Below are 18,259 nucleotides of genomic sequence, written 5' to 3'. Positions count from 1 at the left end.
TAAATAGTGAGTGCAATGGTACAAGATTTTGCACAAGGTGAAAGATAGAGGCGCTCTATTCAACAAGGCGAAGCCAAGTTAAATAGAGGCCTCTTCTTTCACCGAGTGCAAAATCTTGTTCCATTGCATGAGTACAAAAGACCATACACTTTGTTTTTTACGACACCTAGAACGTCAACAGATGTGTTCCACACAGATTCTGGAATTAGCACGGAAATGGCAACCATTTTCCATGAAAGACGAATGAGTAGCCACACAGCACAGTCACCGTACGTGTACGTATGTACGCAAAGCCTGTCGGTTGAAGTTGTTTTAAAAAATGAGTGACAAAAGTACACGCTTGTAAGCGCGTTTGTGATTGATGAGTGCGCGCGGCAAATGTTTGTTTATTGTGACATCAGAGCCGTGCGATGGAACAAAAACTTAGGGGTCAATCGTGAGTTTAACAAGGGAGTCAATGAAAATGGGTGACGTCAGCCATGCGCTATCCATTCTTACTCAAACAAAATTTCATGGCTGACAGCCACAGTGTGTGATGGAAATTTTAACTAAAGGTGTATAATACAAATAGAAGGTCAAATGGACACTGTCAATCTAGGACAATCAGTATTGTGATTATGACTGTCCACCTGAGGCAGTATTATGACGATTCAGTGTCTATAATGTGGACAATTGATAACTGAGGAGTATTCCAATAATAATAATAATGATAACAATAATGAAGTCTTTCAGTGCGCTGTGTCAGTCACATTCCTGGCAAAGAAATGAGGGAGGTCTTTTTAATATTGCTGAGATGATTAGAATCTGTGTTCGTAATTTGTGAGTGACTTTTGTCCACTCAGGGCAATGTGAAAGAGATATGTTTCTTAGTGGAAAAAACTCTTTTAAATATTCTGCATTTACTGCGGAACAGCCATGCATCGGCTCAGGGAGGATTCAAATAACGAATGTCCAGGCTTGGTAGTGAGAAATGTCCACACGGACTGTATGCTAGTGATTTGTGTCCATTCTTTGATAGTAAGCAGATAACGGTATATGTGTCCTCCTCAGGTATATCTGTCATATACCACCTTGCCAGTTCCATGCCTCAAATTTGTCAGGTTTAGAAAGATGTGTGAATGTATTGAAAGCTTGTGCTGTCTTTAAAGATTTGTGGCTTGTTTGCTGAGAAAAGAAAAATAGCTTTTCTAAGCAAAACTTCTTAATCTTAAGTAAACTCAAGTTTTTGATGCTGCAATATTTAGGGCCTTGAATAATATGTAAATATTGAGTGGTTGAATTATAAAGTCATATATGATATGTAGCAGTTTGATTTAGAATTACAATGTCTTATCCTCCAATTGAAGGGGCCAAAAGTATTGTTTTGTTTTTTTAAGTTACTATATGATTATATAATCATTTGTTATACTCCACTTGCGGTTTTTCATCTGCTAGTGTATGTTGCATTGCTTTTTTGCCTGTAATTGTTATATAGTGGAATCTAGCATTTGTATCATATTTTACAAAGATATTACACAAAATTATGAAGGCTTTAGTAGTTTTTTTAACCATATATCACCAACATAATACAGACATGCTTGCTTGTGATTCAACCTCTTTTAGGGATTGAGAAAGGAACAATCTAGAACAATCAGGGATGGGAGGTTCCTGCCGAAAAGATTTGAGTTCTGGTGGGAACTGTTTTTTATCTGTTTATATGTCCTTTAGTGGAGTCTGTAGGGTTTCTTGCCATCATGGATTTTAATCCTTCCTGAATTGAGAAGAAGACACAGCAGGAGTTCTGTGTCCATCTTGCTTTTTAAAGGGATAGTACAGTATTGGTGGAGATGAGAATTGGGCTTTTAACTTTTTGCGAGATACCAAGAAAGCACTTAGGAAATAGTACAGAGCATACCATTTTAAGAGGAATTCAAAGTTTATTTGATGAAAATCGGGTTTGGAATGACTGAAACATCCAAAAACAAAGTAAAACAAAGCAATCGTAATAAAGTATGGGTCCCACACTTATTAAAATCACTCTGTTTTGGATATCTCAGCCATTTCAAAACCAATTTTCATCAAATAAACGTTGAATTCCTCATGGAATTACATGCTCTTTCATATTTCATAAGAGTTTTCTCATTATCTCACCAAAAAATGTTAGAAACATGAAATTAGGTCTCAACCAAAACTATACAATCCCTTTAAGTGCCCTGGTCAAGGTAGCAGCTAGTGATTATTATCAGGCAGGCTGGATGATGTGAAGAAGTGATAAAGTCTGATTGATCTGGCTACTTTTAGTATTAGTATGTAGGTTCACAAGTAGAGGTCTGCTGATCAGAAAGATTAACTTGTAGTTTTAAACTTTAATGATAAGCTTCTAGTTTTAGCCCTATGTAGACATTTTTGGAATTGTGCAATCTTGTAAAATTATGAGTTGATGCTTAGCACTGCGAGGTTTTTAATTATTATGCTCTATCCATGAGCTGAAGAGGATCCCTGTGCATTGTTTTGAGTTGGACACAATATTAAGATTGGACACAATATTTGGACACAATATTAAGATTGGACCAGAATTTACCATTTGAAGTGTAATCATTAAGGGCGGTGAGTTGGCTCAGTCGGTAGCGCGTCTGCCTCACGATCACGCGGCCCGGGTTCGAACCCGAGTCTGGACTGAGCAATGTTGTGTGTAAACATACCGTCCCCTCTAGCAAGAGGCAAAACACTCTGTCCCTCGGATAGGACATAAAATGGAGGTCCCGTGTATGAGAGAGTCACAGCTCATGCACGTAAAAGATCCCGCTTCATTCATTCATCGCAAAGAGCAGGGTGTCTAACCCGGTGAAGTGGTCCTACCCCACATCCAACTGGACCCCATGGAAGACCAGCTTAGCGTAGCTGAATATGGGCTATCCAGCCATCTTCACAGATGGAAAATGAACAACAACAATTATGCCATGAATATTTAGGAGAAAGTCAATTGCATATTTCTGCACAAGGGGAAGAACTTTTTCTTCATCATCCTGCTGCTTGTGGACTTATTCAACCTTATCCATTGGGTATTTATCTAGTATGTCTCCAGTGTCAAGCGTTTCAAAATCATCTTCATGCTCATCAAGAAAACTCACAATCTCTGAAGCTGTACTATGTTGTGTATCCGTGGTGGAGCAAGTGGCAGTTGCAGTTGTATATGGCAAATATTCTGACATTCTTTTCATTAAAGACTCTAATATTTGTCAAATCCACCCACAATTCCAGGAAGTACTTCTTTGCCACAGGCTTTTTGCCCTTCTTTTTAGGTCCCCGAGTTCTTAGACTCACTAGAGCAGGTTTCCCCATTCACTTTTCTGTTTCATTTTGTAGGGTTTCCCTGCTGGTGAGCCCTTGGGATCAGGCCTCGTAGATGGGCTCATGGCAATATTGCCCAGCAAGGTGTAGAATCACGCAAAAGAGGGTAAAAGGAAACTATTATTGCTGTTTCATTTGGAACTTCAATATGGGGTCCGCTCGTGATACTCATAATGTTGACCATACCTTTCATCCGTGATAGTCTTAATAATTCAGTCCGTGTTACATTATTCTACACAAGGTTTCGGCTCTAGTTGTGCTCAGCATTTCTCTGGTGTTCTGCAACTTCGGGGTGGTGTTGCTGCCTACTGAAATGGCAGTCATGTTTGCGGATTTCAGTAGTAAGAACTTTGATCGTTGAAATCTGCCACCAAAATTTCTCACATTTCTTCTCGGGGAAGACTAAAGATCAAAGAGTCACTCTCATGTAAAAGCAGTTTGTATGGGCCAATGGTGCGAAAAAATGCTGAAAATTATAGTAGCTTGATTTCTTAGGAAAAGTTGTTTTCCCTGTGTATTTCATGTGCAAGGCGAATGGACTGCACATGCATGAGTGAATCTAGTGGTGATAATGATAGAATGAATATAAAATAAAGTAATCAACTAACTCAAAAAGGTAGCATGTTCTCTCTGTGAATCCCATTCTCCCCTTAGCTTCCAGGTCAACCTGCACTGTGTGGAGTACTTTACTGTATCAATCATATTATCTGGTTTATTGCTAGCACTGTGTGTTTCTATTTCTTCTGGTTTGTGGTGTAATCAAGTGGGACTGTGGCTTGATAGTTAAGTCATAAAGATTAGACGTTGTGTGGATGCTCCTCATGTCTAAGGGGAAAGCTCTTATCACCAATGATTAGCTGGGTGCACGTTACGAGACTGACACCCACGAGTCATACAGGCCACAAGTCATACAGCTCATAAGTCACACAGCCCATGAGTTATACAGCTCACGGGTCATACAGCCCATGAGTTCGACACTAAACTAACAAGGCCCACGAGACCGACACATTAAGCCCCGTGTTGTATCTGTCGAACTCGTGGGCTGTTTTTACCTAGTGTTGAAATCACGGGCTGTATGACTCATCGATGTCGGTCTCGTGGGATGACCCTGATTAGCTATCATTGATGATTAGCCTTTTTGTGATCATACTTATATTTGCTCCCTGGATGAATTGGGAGTAGACAGAGGATTTGTTTTCAGCATATATGGAGATACATTAGCTTTAGAAAAACATTTGATGTTTGTGTGCCGGCAGTGAGATTAATTGAAAGTCTTTGCTTGTTTTTCTATGTGTTTTTTTTTTTGTGTGTGTGTGTGTGTGTGCTTGTTAGCTTGCAGTTTTGTCTGCCATTTTAATTTTCTGGTTTTATGTCTTAAAATGATGCAGAAGTCTTCTTATGTTTTTTAAAGGAGAAAATTGGTATAACAAGGATACCAATTGTATTGATGTGTCTAGAGTGGATTGGGATTCATACCTACAATAGTAAATGATGCTACTCATAAACTGCTGTAGCATGCACTCAACTGTAATGAGACCTTTGCTCTTTCAATCAATGCAACTTTACGTATGTATTTGAACTCTGGTAAGATTGATGATTATTCCAAATACAGTTAGGCCTACAATGTATTGTGAACTTATTTTCATTGGGTCATTTTGCCATACATGAATTTAAATCACTGCCTGAAATACAGTGTATGATATGATGTATATGTAATAAGAAAAAAAAAACACTGTCATTCCACATAATAAATGTTCTGATACATTTGACCAGTTTCTTCTGGCATTAATAGAGAGTGTGCAGCAGTTATTTCACTTGAATAACAAATGGGTATAGATGACGACACATAGCTCATTGCATAATGTTGCCTTAGAGCCAGTATGTGTGTATTCGGATCGGTTGGTGTGCTTTTTGCCATTCACTGAAGTTTTCCTTCACTGTCTCACTCTTTACCTCCGCCAAGGAAAGAGGAGTTTAAGTGATTATCAGCGTTGGTTTGTCTGTTTGCAAGATAACTAAAAAATTTGTGAATGGATTTGAATGAGACATGCAGGAAAAGTCGATAGTGACACAAGGAACAGATCATCAAATTTTGGTAGTGATCCAGAAAGTTTTGTAGATTTTATGAAGGATTTTCGATATTTTGGCCGGTAGGGTCAATGAACCTGGGAGTTCAAGCTGTGCGTATTTGAGATTTGCATATGCGCACTGAAATGTGTGCTCTAATTTCTGCGCAACTGGAAATTGATGATGTAACAAAAGGATTCTATATTTGGAAATCGGGTGATTTTCAGCGTGCATGGCATCCATATGCATGGGTGGAAATCACTAATACCATTTGGAGAACAAGATCAATAGTGGAAATGAGCTGCTTGGCAGAGGTCTTCGCTCTCAGAGTGCTTCTCTAGTTGTCAAAGTAGTAATTTGATTATAGCTGAATGAGTTAAGAGGTGAAGAATTGTACTCTGAGAGGACCCAATTCCAGAGATTGATAGATAGATAGAAAGTGTGAAAGAAAAAAGAAAGGCAGAAAGAAAGAGTGAGAGGAGAGAGATTTACATAACTTTGCAGTGGAATGTTGGAAAGAAATCATGAACATTTTTTCTTTCAAACAACACTTTGCTACAATGTGATGAAAACAGATTAAGTAACATTACAAATAATTTCAAAGTGCATTGAAACAACAGAGATGATTTGCCCTGAACCTGCAAGACAAGACACAAACAGTTGCATCGCAATATAGATTGTTTTCATGGTATTGTGTTCCTAGCTGTGTATATCTGCATACAATATTATGCATACCTGTAAATTTCTTTCTTGTGTGAGGTGTAAACACTAGTGTGATATTCATTATTATTATTCCTTTTTTTAAGTGTCAGAGATGTCTGGTTTCTTTCAGTTTTATTGATGTATCTTTTGAACTGACTTTGTGTATACAAAATTAGATATTTCATTGATGCCTACCAAAGTTTTTTTTTTTTTCAGTGATGTTTTCTAAAACATGTACTGGATACGCCAAGAAAGTCTCTGAGAGGAATATAGGATGTGTGTGTGTGTTTCATGGAAATATAGAACATACAATATTCACTGCCCTTATCACTTTATTCAATGTGATGTCATGACTTTTACATGTATATTGTTGCAATGTGTGTGAAATATTCTTGCTTGAATCAGAGATTGCATTGAACGAGTGTTACTCTTTTGTGGCAGTCCCAGATGTAGTGGTGAGCCATTCAAAATCTGTCATGCATTAATCTAAAGGAGGTCTGTCACCTCAAGCTGGGTCCTTTGATTCTGAGAGTAGAATCATTTGTCAATGACAAATGTAAAAGAAATCAGTACCTTCTCCATATGATTCAAATATCTTACTAACAACATGGCTAAAGAATTTCATCATGATTATACATACAATGTACACTGTACTTGCAGATTATTTTTCTATGTCCTTTGGTCATTTGCATTGTTTACATAAAATTGTGGGTTTCACATTATGGGGGTTGAAATGCCTGGGTCAACTGCAAATACATGTAAAATCAAATCATGCCTATTGTCTATGAATTATCCAGCCTATCCATAACTGTATATAAAAAGTATCTAAATCTTTATACATGTATGTACTGAAATTATGTAATCACTCATTATTGTGTATGATCATTTCCAGTAATGATATATGGGCTTTTAGGGAGAATAAAATTGAGACAATGGATATTATCTGATTGAATTTGTATTACTGCTTTTGGTATTGCTTGACTTGTTTTGCTCAACTTGTTCTTGCAAACTTATTTAAAGGCGCATAGTCCCGGTAGTGTAGAGGGCGCTGTTGATGATACTGCTGATCACCGCTAGCATTGATACGAAGATTGCCGAAGTTGAGCTGTTATCAAGAGTAAAGCGCGTAGGTCTTGCTAGGTAACGTTGCCTTCGTTGTCTTCTCTGTGCATCATGCAGTCTGTAGTAATGCCTGTGCATATGTGCTTCTTATTATGACATCACAAAAGAAGTTTGCTAAAGCTGTCGTCCCCTCAGCTGAATCATGAGCCGAACTGTGATCGGACCACTGACCACAGTGGATTGGACCTCTTCGGACTCGGGGGAAATGGGTCACAGCGTAAGCGCTAAAGAGGAGTCGATAGCGTAGGTCTCTATAGGAAACTTGCGCCGTGCGCCCGCATACGCATTTGACTAAACCACCGGGACCATGTGCCTTTAAGTTTTATTTGAGAAGTTGTGAGATCTAATGCGTATGCCAGAAGCATGGTCTAAGGATGGGGTGATGTGTTTGTGTCTTTCTGTGCAAGTGTGATGGTGCCAAATTCTGGGTACCGTGTACATGTTAGCCTATATCCTATTCTTAAAGTGGATATTTTCGTGTGAGCAATCTTTTGCGCTCGGTCTGGTAAGGTGAATTTTGTGTGTTTTTAATTCTGTGGAAATAGGACACTGGAACGTATGGCATGCAATTTACGGGCTAACGTCTGGTTGCGCGAAATGCGCCTAAACTTCCACACCTCAAAAATTTTGGTTTTTACAGTAGGTGGAGGAAGCAGCTATATTACACTGTCTTTGCTGTTACACAAAACGTCTGATGCGGTAAGACTGTTGTCTTTGCTAAGTGATATGTCTGGTGTGGCAAGACTACCACAACAGTGGAAGCATCCACAGCCTATATCCTGTCTTGCTTTAGTTGTTGTTTTCTTATTATCGACTATGAATCAGTGGCAGTTGTTGGTATGAAAAATTGTGTGACAGTAAAGACCGTAGGTGCATCCTCTGCCTAGATTGTAGGCTAGGTACATGTTGGGGTGGAGTGGAAAATTATAAAAGCTAGAGAAACAATCAATCTACTTGAATATTTCATTTGGATGATAATAAAGGTATTCATTATGAATGGAATACCACTTTGATTTTCATGCTATGCAGATACAGTGGTAGGCTCCTATTGCTACTGCTGCTGGTACTACCGTTACCATTACCGTACTGCAAATTTTGCTACACTCCCTTCTACTCACACCCATTTTTACTATACAGTGTATGCACTGTATAGGGCATACATTTTAAGACTGCATGTTTATTTCTTATTGTTATTTTTTTTTTCCAATTTGGGCCATGCAAGACAATTTTAAAGCGGCTGACTTTGTGATCAAGAAGCACAGTGACAGACAAGGTGTTATCCCTTTTCCAGAGGAAATGTGAGTCCTTTCCTTAATTCCCACCTGGGATGATAATGATATACATGTACAATGTTTTCACATTGTGGGAGGCAATACTTTTTTAGTGGGCCGTAAATTTTGCTAGCATTGGTAGTAGAAAGGAGTCGGGGGAGAAGGGAAAGTAGGGGAAGCGAGAGAAAAACAAAGGTGTCGGATGTGATAGATTCAGATACTAATCAAATGATGACCACCGAATCCAGGGACTAGGGACTTCCCCTGCACTAGCCTGTTTTCCAGACGTCAATTTACATGTACTTGCCAGCTGCACTTTCGTGTCACTTCTTCAAGTATTCGGAGCCGCCTCAGGTCAGTTTAAATGCCTGTGGAGTCAAGCGGCGTTTGTTATTGTTAATCATTTTTTCCGTGTGTCAGTAGTTAGATTAAAGAAATAAAGGTCAGACTGATAATTTTTGCCCCATGGATAAAGGACTTGTACGTGGATATCGATTATGGAGGTAAGGACAAAAGTTTACGAGTAGATCTACGGTGTTGTAAAATAACATCTGACATCAGTCTGTGGTCCCACTCGTAACTTTTGTAGTAAGCAGTTGGACTCCACTGTCACTGGCACTGCAAGAGTTGAAAAAGAAACGTTTACCTTGATACCTTGATGTAGTAATCCCTTGAAGCAGCTTGTACATGAAGCTATACTGGGATGAACTCGAACTGTGTGTCATGAGGGGGTGTCATTCAGTGTATGTACAGATGTCTCACTATCATACAATAAAATGTGAGTATAGGTGCTCAGTGCGAGTAAAAACAGCGTCGATCCTCTTACACAGTGGCTGATCCAGCAGGAGGCTGCATTGCCCTGAGGATGGGCAAAGCAGCTCCTTGGAATAATGTTGGGTTGGCGGTGCTTACTATGGGTCCCGGCAGGCGATTCCATAGTCTTATGGCTCTTGGGTAGAATGAATACTTGTGGGAGTCAATGGTGGATCTAGGGATTGTGTATTTGAGTTGGTGATCTTGTCTTCCAATGTAGTTAGCTGGGGTGATATCGGGTGGGAGGGGCATGGCAACCAGGTGGTGTTGGATTTTGTGAAAAAGTGTGCATTGTGCAAGAAGGCGGCGAGAGTGAAGGCTATCCCATCCGAGTGCTGTTACTAGGGCTGTGGAAGATGATGTTGGGCTGTAATCACATAGGACAAAACGGGCTGCAGACTTTTGTACTTGCTCGAGTGAGTTGATATTAATAAAAGTGAAAGGATTCCACACTGCAGAGGCGTATTCTAGTTGTGGACGGACCAGTGCAGTGTAGGCTCTGGCCTTTACTTCTTTAGTACATGGAGACAGGGTTCTGCGGATGAGTCCCAGGGTTTGGGATGACCTCGTTGGTTTCTCATCAGAGACATCAGAGAGGCTTCAAGTCCAGCTATGCCTGCTTGACGAGCGCCTGGTGGGCAGTAATAACTGCCAATGAATAGGGGCTTAGCATTATAAAGCATCTCCAGTTTGCACCACCGGATCTCACAGTCAGCATCAAGGTGAGGACATTCAGTGATGATTATTGAACTCCTAGCTGCGACAAACACGCCACCACCGTGCTGATTGCGATCCTTGCGTAGGACCAAGAAATTTTCAGGGAAGATGGAATAAGAAGAGATGTCAGCATCCAATTTGGATTCGCATCCAAGGATGATGTCGGGCGAGTATTGTGATATTGCTGCTTGGAAGTTTGCTCGTTTTGTGCTCCCTTTGAGGCCATTACAGTTGATTACCATCACCCGGAAGGCTTTTCTTTGATTTTTCGGCGTACGGTGCGATCTTGGAGGTGAAAAGCTTGGCTGGGCAGGAGGTAGATGGCTAGCTGGGCTAGCTGTCGGTGTAGACGTGAGAGGGAAGGCTGCTTGGCTATCCTCGTCATCATCTCGTAGAGGAGAAAAGCTGTTGGAATGGGAAAAGTCAAGTACATGCAGCGATGAGCTGGATCCAACGTTGGTAGAACCACACTGAAAACAGTTCCATGCAAAACTCCTTGACTTATTGAGCAGTTGTTGGTAAGAACGAGATGAAACACCAGCGCAGGATATGTGGCACCAATAAGTACAGGCATCACACTTGATAGCAGGATCATCATCGTGAACTTCCTTGTCACAGATTGCACAGGGAAAATTTGGAACTGGATTATCAAGAGGTCCGGGGTTTGTTTCCACTTGTCCACCAAGGAGGAGTAGCATTGCAAGGTGGCTTGGGGATACCGAGTGGAAGGTCAACAAACGTGCCCTTGAAGAAATAGTGCTCAGTTTGTTGCCCATTGACACGAGGATAGAAGCTTTACATCCAGCACTATTGTGACTGCGGGCTGTGAGAAGGTCACATTTCAGTATGTGAAAAACACAGGCAGTAGCGAGAAAAACAAGTAGAATGTGGTGTGGTTTCTTGCTGACCTCCATGATGTAGATCAATGTAGGACTAACAGAAATAGTTCAGCTTAAACTCGGAGAGTACAGGTGTAGGCAGGTAGTCAATAATACCCATACGTTACATGTAAAAGCAATTCTTTTGTAGATGTGGTGATGAGTCAAAACAATGCACAGCTGCACAGTACAGTAGCTGATTGGTCGGATGACTCTGATGTCAGTTGGAAAAAAACTGCAGTAAACAGGTAATTTTCACTAAAAAGTGCAGTTGCACTTGATATAATAATACAAGCACAGAAGCTGAAATTGAGATGACCAGCACAGTACCAGATCAGATGTACGGTACAGTAGTATGTCAATACATCACACTATGCACAATCCTATTGCATGTGTAGACATATCATTATCACTCAGTCTCAGGTCAATGTAATGAGATAGAACATCAGCAACAGGTAAAATGAGCCATCAGCATGCTTTAAAATAACTGATCAATAATACATTACGCCATCAGTTGCTAGTTTGCATGATGATTCTGGCATCAGCTGGAAGAATATGTATCATTCAATGAAGAAAGGCAGTCAGGATTCCCAAACAATGTGCAGCTTGGAGGAGTTAGGTTTCAGGCCAACACAGGATGACATAGGTGGGACCACTGTGAAGAGAGGCTGGAATCCGTGCTTGGGAGGCTAAGAGACTCCTCTAAAATACATGTTTCGTTAAAATACATGTTTCGTTAAAACATGGTCGAATTTTGTCACGGAAGGTCGAACCTTGGTGCGGGTGCCGTATGCTAAACTTTTGCCTTTCAGTTTCAATATAGAAATCTACACTTAACCGGAAACTAGAAATTAGGGTGAGGCTAAAAATGGCAAATTCCATGTGCTTTCTCTGCTGGTTTCTTTCCTTTCATTGATTTTAGGATGTTAAGGCCGTGTCACACCAGCCTTGCGTGTGACTTGCAAATAACAATTTTGACTACCCGGAGGTCCCCATAGATATCCGCACATGACAGTACCTAGCATGTATCTCGAAAAGTAGTCGCCCGGAGGTGCGCACACATATTTTTTTACCCGCAACCGTGTTTAGGCCCTGTCACACCTTTCCGGGCAAGCTACTCGGGCTTGTTACGTGTAGGGATTTTCTAGCATACCGGACATTCCTGAGGGCGGAAAAGGATTTGTGCGAGTCAGCGCATGTGTCTTACTTGCTGGACACGTTATACTTGTGAGTATACTGTGTGACCTTTGTATACCAGTCGCGTGGGAGCTGACAACTTAGTGAAGGAATTCCTCTAATGGAATGGCTGAAATCTCACAGAATTTCATTATCTTGGCTGCATACGGGACTGCGAAGTACCTGCGTGGGAATTGCCTGGGAAGTACTGCCGCTAAGGGTCTCCTACTGGCGTTCTGCGTGGACCTCTACGGGCATTCCCGCGACTCACCCGGAAAAAGTTTTGGTCATGCTCAAAACTTGGCTGCGGTTAAATCGGACTTGCGTGAGCACCTCTGTGCAACTACGCGCTAGATACTGCCAGGTGCGGACCAACTGCGGAGAGCTCCTTGTGTTTCCCCGCAAGTCAAGCCGCAGAAGTTCCCCTGTACGGTATGACAAGGCATGGATGAAAATTGCAAACATTCTTGTTCGCCCGCTGAAAATCTTCTACGTGCTTTAAACTACCTCCTCGCCACAAGCCCGCATTATGGTGTGACATGGCCTTTAGTGAACACATCATCACATGTCATGTGATTTATAAATGATGACGTTAGACTAGAGGTATTATTATTAATGTAGGGATCAGAAGAAGAAAAACAATTTAAACAGAAACTTGAACATTAAATTCTGTGTCTTAATTCTGCTCAAGAGTACAACTCCCGATAGAATGAGGGTTAGTCTATTTCTGACTCAGTCTTTCTGTTTTTGTTTGTTTGTTTGTCTGTCTTGTGCAGCTGTGTGCGTGTGTACGTGTGGACGTGTGTGTTTTTTTTTTTCTTTGTTTACTGTGACCGTGTCGCACCTATTACATTTTGTATGTCTCGATAGATATTCAGATCCAGATTTGGTCCTTTTTGAAGTAATCTGGGTCATGGCCATTTATGTGATGATATTTAGTGACGTACACACATATAGGTCTATAATATTAAATATGACACAATTCACATTTGGATGCACACCCATGTCTATCTCTAGCTGTATTAAAACTTATCATTTCATTTCACTTTGTAGCCAAACTCTTGCTTGCTCCTCGACCAAGAAAGTTTCTGGAAGTGAAGCCTTTGAAGGCTCCTCTGTTGCTGAGCAGTACATGAAGTTCCGGCAGAAGGTCCCAGATCATGTTACAAAGTCTATTTTGGACAATTCACAAATCAGTTACAAGGCAAGTAACAAGAACAATAGCATTATTGTTGCCATAACCTGTGGTCATAATGCCATGGTTTGCACTCTTGTGTCTTGCAATGTTAAAAAATATAGTAATATAGTAAGCTATAGAATTAGTCCTGAACTTGGTCTATCAACTTATTAGGAGTATAATGTCCCAATATATATTCAATTTACAGAATTAATATGAAAATTGAAATGATAGATATCTCCCAGTGCCAGCAAAGAAAGGTTTGTGTGCACCAAAGTCCGTTTTATGTGTGATGTGTTAAATTAACCCGACTAGTTCACTGTCACCAGTTTAATTTATCTTAGTGTGTGAATGATGAACTGTTGAACAATCATTTTGGCAATGCATGAATTGAAATAGAGATAAGTGTATGCTCATGAAGTATTTTTGTAGTTTCACTAAAGAAGATCTTCCTTTTCTCTCTCCTTTTAGAATGAATCTGGCAAACCTGCACTGGTGGTTGATGTAGGCTGTGGGAGTGGTCAGTTTACTCAAAGTTTGGCCAGATATTGTGACCGTGTCATGGGCTTTGACCTCAGCAAAGGTCAAATAGCAGAAGCTAACAGACTCATTCAGATGCCAAACTTGGAATTCAGGTACCGGTAAAACATGCGTGCCTGTTTCCTATTAACCATTCTTTAAATAATAATTTTGATTTGAGTGACCAATTTATCAAGTTATCCTTAAATTTTCTTCAATTTGTCTCCCTCTACAAAGAAAATTTGTAAGATCGCAACTGCTGATCTATAATTTAACAAACATGTCCAAAAAAAAAAAAAGGAACCACTGGACTCTAACCTGTCATCTATTGCTCCTTGGGCAGCAACACTACCACCAGGCTCTCTTTGGTGGCTGTCAGTGACATGTTGGACGTGGAACAAATACCCAAGCTCCAAAATTCTGACTTTGTTGTGTTAACCCATTGAGGACGAGTCCCGAATATACTCAGGGCAAGTGTCTATTGGAAGTGCGTGTTGTAACAAAATCAGTCTGTCCTCAATGGGTTGAGTATAGTCCAAGGCAGACAAGGCACTGATGAAAGGAAATGAATATTAAGCAGAGAATATTAATCCTTCACGCATCTGCTTAATATTCTCATGCTTTCATTAAATTATCCTTGTTAAGAGATTCTGTATAATTGATGATATTGCCTTGATTGATCAATGCAACATTAGAATCAACTTGTCTGTCTCTCTTGCTGAGCAGATTTTGAATCAAACATATAAATAGAAGTATGTGTGCTACTGGTTTAACATATGTATCCTGCTTTTTTTAATGTTGATTAACAGTGTGGCGCCCTCAGATGACCTTCCGCTTCAAGACAAGTCAGTTGACCTCATGACAGTAGCCTCTGCAGCTCACTGGTTCCCTTTAGCAACCTTTTCTGCCGAGGCTGAGCGGGTGTTGAGGCCAGGAGGAGTTATTGCCATACTGACTCCATTAAGGAGAAGGATATACCATGATGAGCCAATGATTCAAATGGATCTCCACCACTGTGTTGCAGAGTGTGTAAGTGTGACCCCTGAAACAACAGAGTCTTTCCTCCTACCTGTGATATTCATTTTGTTTAATGTAATTTAGAAGTTTCATTGCATACATGATGATATTCCCCTTCCTTCATTATCTTTAAAAAAAAAAAAATCATGTATGTAGATGTGAAAGTGCATCATATTGAGTGTGATACTAAGATTAATGTTTTAATTTGATAGAATTAAAGCACCAAAACCAAAACAAAATAGAAATGAAGCACAATCGGCAAACAAGGAAATCCTTCTACCAGGACAGATCCACTAAAGATGATTTGACAAAACACTTTCAACCACAGATGAACAAATGATACTTCTTAACCCTGTGATACCTCAGAGATATCAGCATCAATTGTTTGTTCAGTGTAATCTTGTTCAAGACAAGCAGTCCCTGAGAAGTCCAAGCAAAAGGGCCCAAAGTCACAAAAGTAGTAGTTTGTGTTTGTATACAAAAGAATTGTGAGATTTGGTCGGCATCCTACAATATTAAATGGGTTAGTCAAATACCGGTTTAGTGATTGGCTAAACACAGTCACGTGATGGAGGCACATTCGTTATGTTCGCCCATGGGCAGAACATTTTTGTAATGTTCTCCCATGGGAAAACATTTTCACGTAACAAATGACAGCAGGCCTAGGACCGTGCGCGCACAGTGAATTTGGCTCTGCGCGAGCTATCGAGTGCGTTGTGCTGGTGGTTGACATTGACGTATTTGACTAACCCATATAATATAACAGATAATGACTTTTGTTGTCTGGAACATGTACCAAACGTTCCACCCTCACGGTTTGAAATGCTATTCCGGGAGGCTATAAGTCCCTTGACTTCGTCTCGGGACTTATAACCTCCCTCAATAGCATTTCAAACCCTTTGGGTGGAACATTCGGTATGTTCCCTCCCCCGCCAGTCATCATCTATATAATGTATTCTTGTATTCATGTGTTAAATATATTTCATACCCACAGTTAAAGAAAATGGAACAGTTTGCTCCAATAGGTCACAATGACAAGGAGAAATTTTACTGCGATTTGGAATTTCCATTTGCTCCCCAGGATGAGATGATCAGGTATGTCTTGATTTTTAATCAATTCAGTCAAAAATATGAAAAAAAAAAAGAACACTAAGGTGCGGTATAAAGAAATATGGATAATGCAGCACCTTCATTTTGTTTTGAATATTGCATATACTGCATGTGTAATGACAAGTTTTTGGATTCTTTATACTTATACATTAATGTAGCATAAATTAGCATTTCAGCATTATCAAAGGAGAAAAAAATGAAAATGTATGAGTTTGTCAGCTTTTTTCATACTCAAAGGTGGTATTTTCATCTCTGTAGTAAAAAAAAAAAGTATTAATAAGTGTCAGAGAATGTTAGAGAATGAAAAAGAATAAGTTTTTCAATTTTTCCTCACTGTAAGAAGGGAAATTTCATTTATATCTAAATCTGAACCTTTCTTCATTTTCCAAGATATGGAATTGATTATGCCGTGAAGCACACACCCCACACCTTCACTGAATTAGTGAAGACCATGAGCTATGCTGTCAAATACCAACAGAATCATCCAGACACATCTCTCTTTGTGGATACAGAGAAAAGGTGAGTTCTCAGCACATAATCAGAGAATGGAAATAGTTAGTCTGTCTGAGACCCCACCAGGAGTAGTAAGATGGACAAACCCCTTTTACATTCAAAGAACAAATGGGACCCCTTGCTCACAGAATTTCAGTAGCTTGAGATCTAGCACTAAACTTACTTTGATTTTACACATGTTGTATGATTATAAAACAAGTTCTATGCAGAGATTGCTTTGTTGCATTACGAAATCACAGAAATTTTGATGGTTTCTTGATGATAATTGCTGACTTTGAGCCGTTGCAAGCCTGTAGAAGTACTTTGACCCATTACCTGCAGTCAGTTTGCCTATGAAGGAGATTCTACTAGTATTGCAAACTCGCACCCCTCTTGTCTCGAGCTGATATGTTCTAAATAAAGTTCTGGAGAGGAAGTTTTCCTTTGTAATTATTCAGTAATAATTCTAGAAATTTTTAGCACATGGATGGATAATGTAAATTAAAGAATTAAAAAAAAACCTAAACTTAATATTAAATCACTGTTAACACAGATCTTTGAGTGGGAATGATTGGAGTCAAAGTGGCCTGAGCTTTCGATCCTAGCGGAATCTTTGTCAGAGGCAAAATGGCCAGTGGAAATAATTCCTATACTCTGGTTGTCTGTAAAAAAGAAGAAGAAGAAGAAGCAGAAGAAGAAGAAGAAGAAGAAGAAGAAGAAGAAAAAGATGGTGATACAAGTATATTATTTATTCCGATTTCATCCTGTATTTGTTTGCGTGTTGTGTTTGTTTGTTGTTTATTATGCAGGTTGCATGAGATTGTCCAGCGGTCTTCCAGTCAGGAATTCAAATTGATAACTGGGTATGAAATCATGATAGCAAGAAAGCCAGACAAATAGAGGACAGCGGCACCTACAGTAACTGCTGCCATTTTTGCTGCTGGGGGTTTGGATGTTGTGTGTAATATTGTTTGATTATTGGGAAAAAGAGGTTGATACTGCCTAATGGACTAAGACAACTTTCAAAGCAATAATGACTGAGACAGAGCAGTGGAATGCAGATGTGTCAATAAAAAGATAATCAAACTGTAATAGAATGTTGTATTGAAATAAATATATCTATGCAATCTCATGAAAGTGGAGTGAAAAGCCATGTTGTTCACTATGACTTTGCAGGGTGGAAGATGACAAAGTTCTGCTTTAACATTAGTTTTCAAATAGATTTTTGAAGTTGTTGCAGGTTACTGACATGAGTAGTATCCATTCATTTTCAAAAGTATCTCAGGAAAGAATATCTGTGTAATTATGGTACAGTATTAATACATGTATTTTGAATACCAGGTAGGATTAGAGCTAAAGGAAAGTTATTAGAAAGTCACATAGTGGTTGATTATATGACTTTTTGCAGACATCAGGAAGTATTTGATGTGAACATGTTGACTCTATTTTCAGAAATATTCTACACTGTGTACTGTTTCTATGGTCAGCATGACATACAGAAATGCTTGCTCTACCTGATACAATGTACTTTACAATTTGGTAGATAGCAAAACACTGACTCTAACTGTACCTGATATATGTCCTTGCCTTCTGTAATGCAGTGATGCAGAAATTACTGATACTGAAATTACTTTTCAAAATTATGTGTGTTTTCATGTATTTCAGACTTTTATCAGTGAGAATCCATTTAAAAAGTGACAATCACTAATCTTATCATATTTGTTATGCTCAGGTTGAATGTAAGCACAATTATGATATTTTGTGAGATTCTGTCACAAGGGATTATGCAAAATAATGAGCTTGTGTTTTTTTATATAACATGCATGTGAAATTAGGTTGAAAGTGTGAATAAAATGTTAAGGTAACAT

The 18,259-nt window shown here is 39.5% G+C and overlaps 1 protein-coding gene across 1 annotated transcript; it reads left to right on the top strand.

Moving 5' to 3' along the window:
• Positions 1–8,886: 8,886 nt before the first annotated feature.
• Positions 8,887–17,291, top strand: LOC139740169 (uncharacterized methyltransferase Mb3374-like). The gene is made up of 7 exons (XM_071650757.1): positions 8,887–8,995; positions 13,130–13,280; positions 13,725–13,888; positions 14,582–14,801; positions 15,784–15,884; positions 16,290–16,418; positions 17,201–17,291. The coding sequence occupies exons 1-7, from the start codon at positions 8,958–8,960 to the stop codon at positions 17,289–17,291; spliced, it is 894 nt and encodes a 297-aa protein (XP_071506858.1). The 5' UTR covers positions 8,887–8,957.
• The last annotated feature ends 968 nt before the right edge of the window (positions 17,292–18,259 follow it).

The sequence above is a fragment of the Diadema antillarum genome, unplaced genomic scaffold, assembly GCF_040938485.1.
Source record: "Diadema antillarum isolate AM-2024a unplaced genomic scaffold, OU_Dant_1.0 seq00000839_RagTag, whole genome shotgun sequence".
Lineage (NCBI taxonomy): Eukaryota > Metazoa > Echinodermata > Echinoidea > Diadematoida > Diadematidae > Diadema > Diadema antillarum.
Note: the sequence above shows the minus strand (reverse complement) of the source record. Positions and strands in the feature narration are given on the sequence as shown.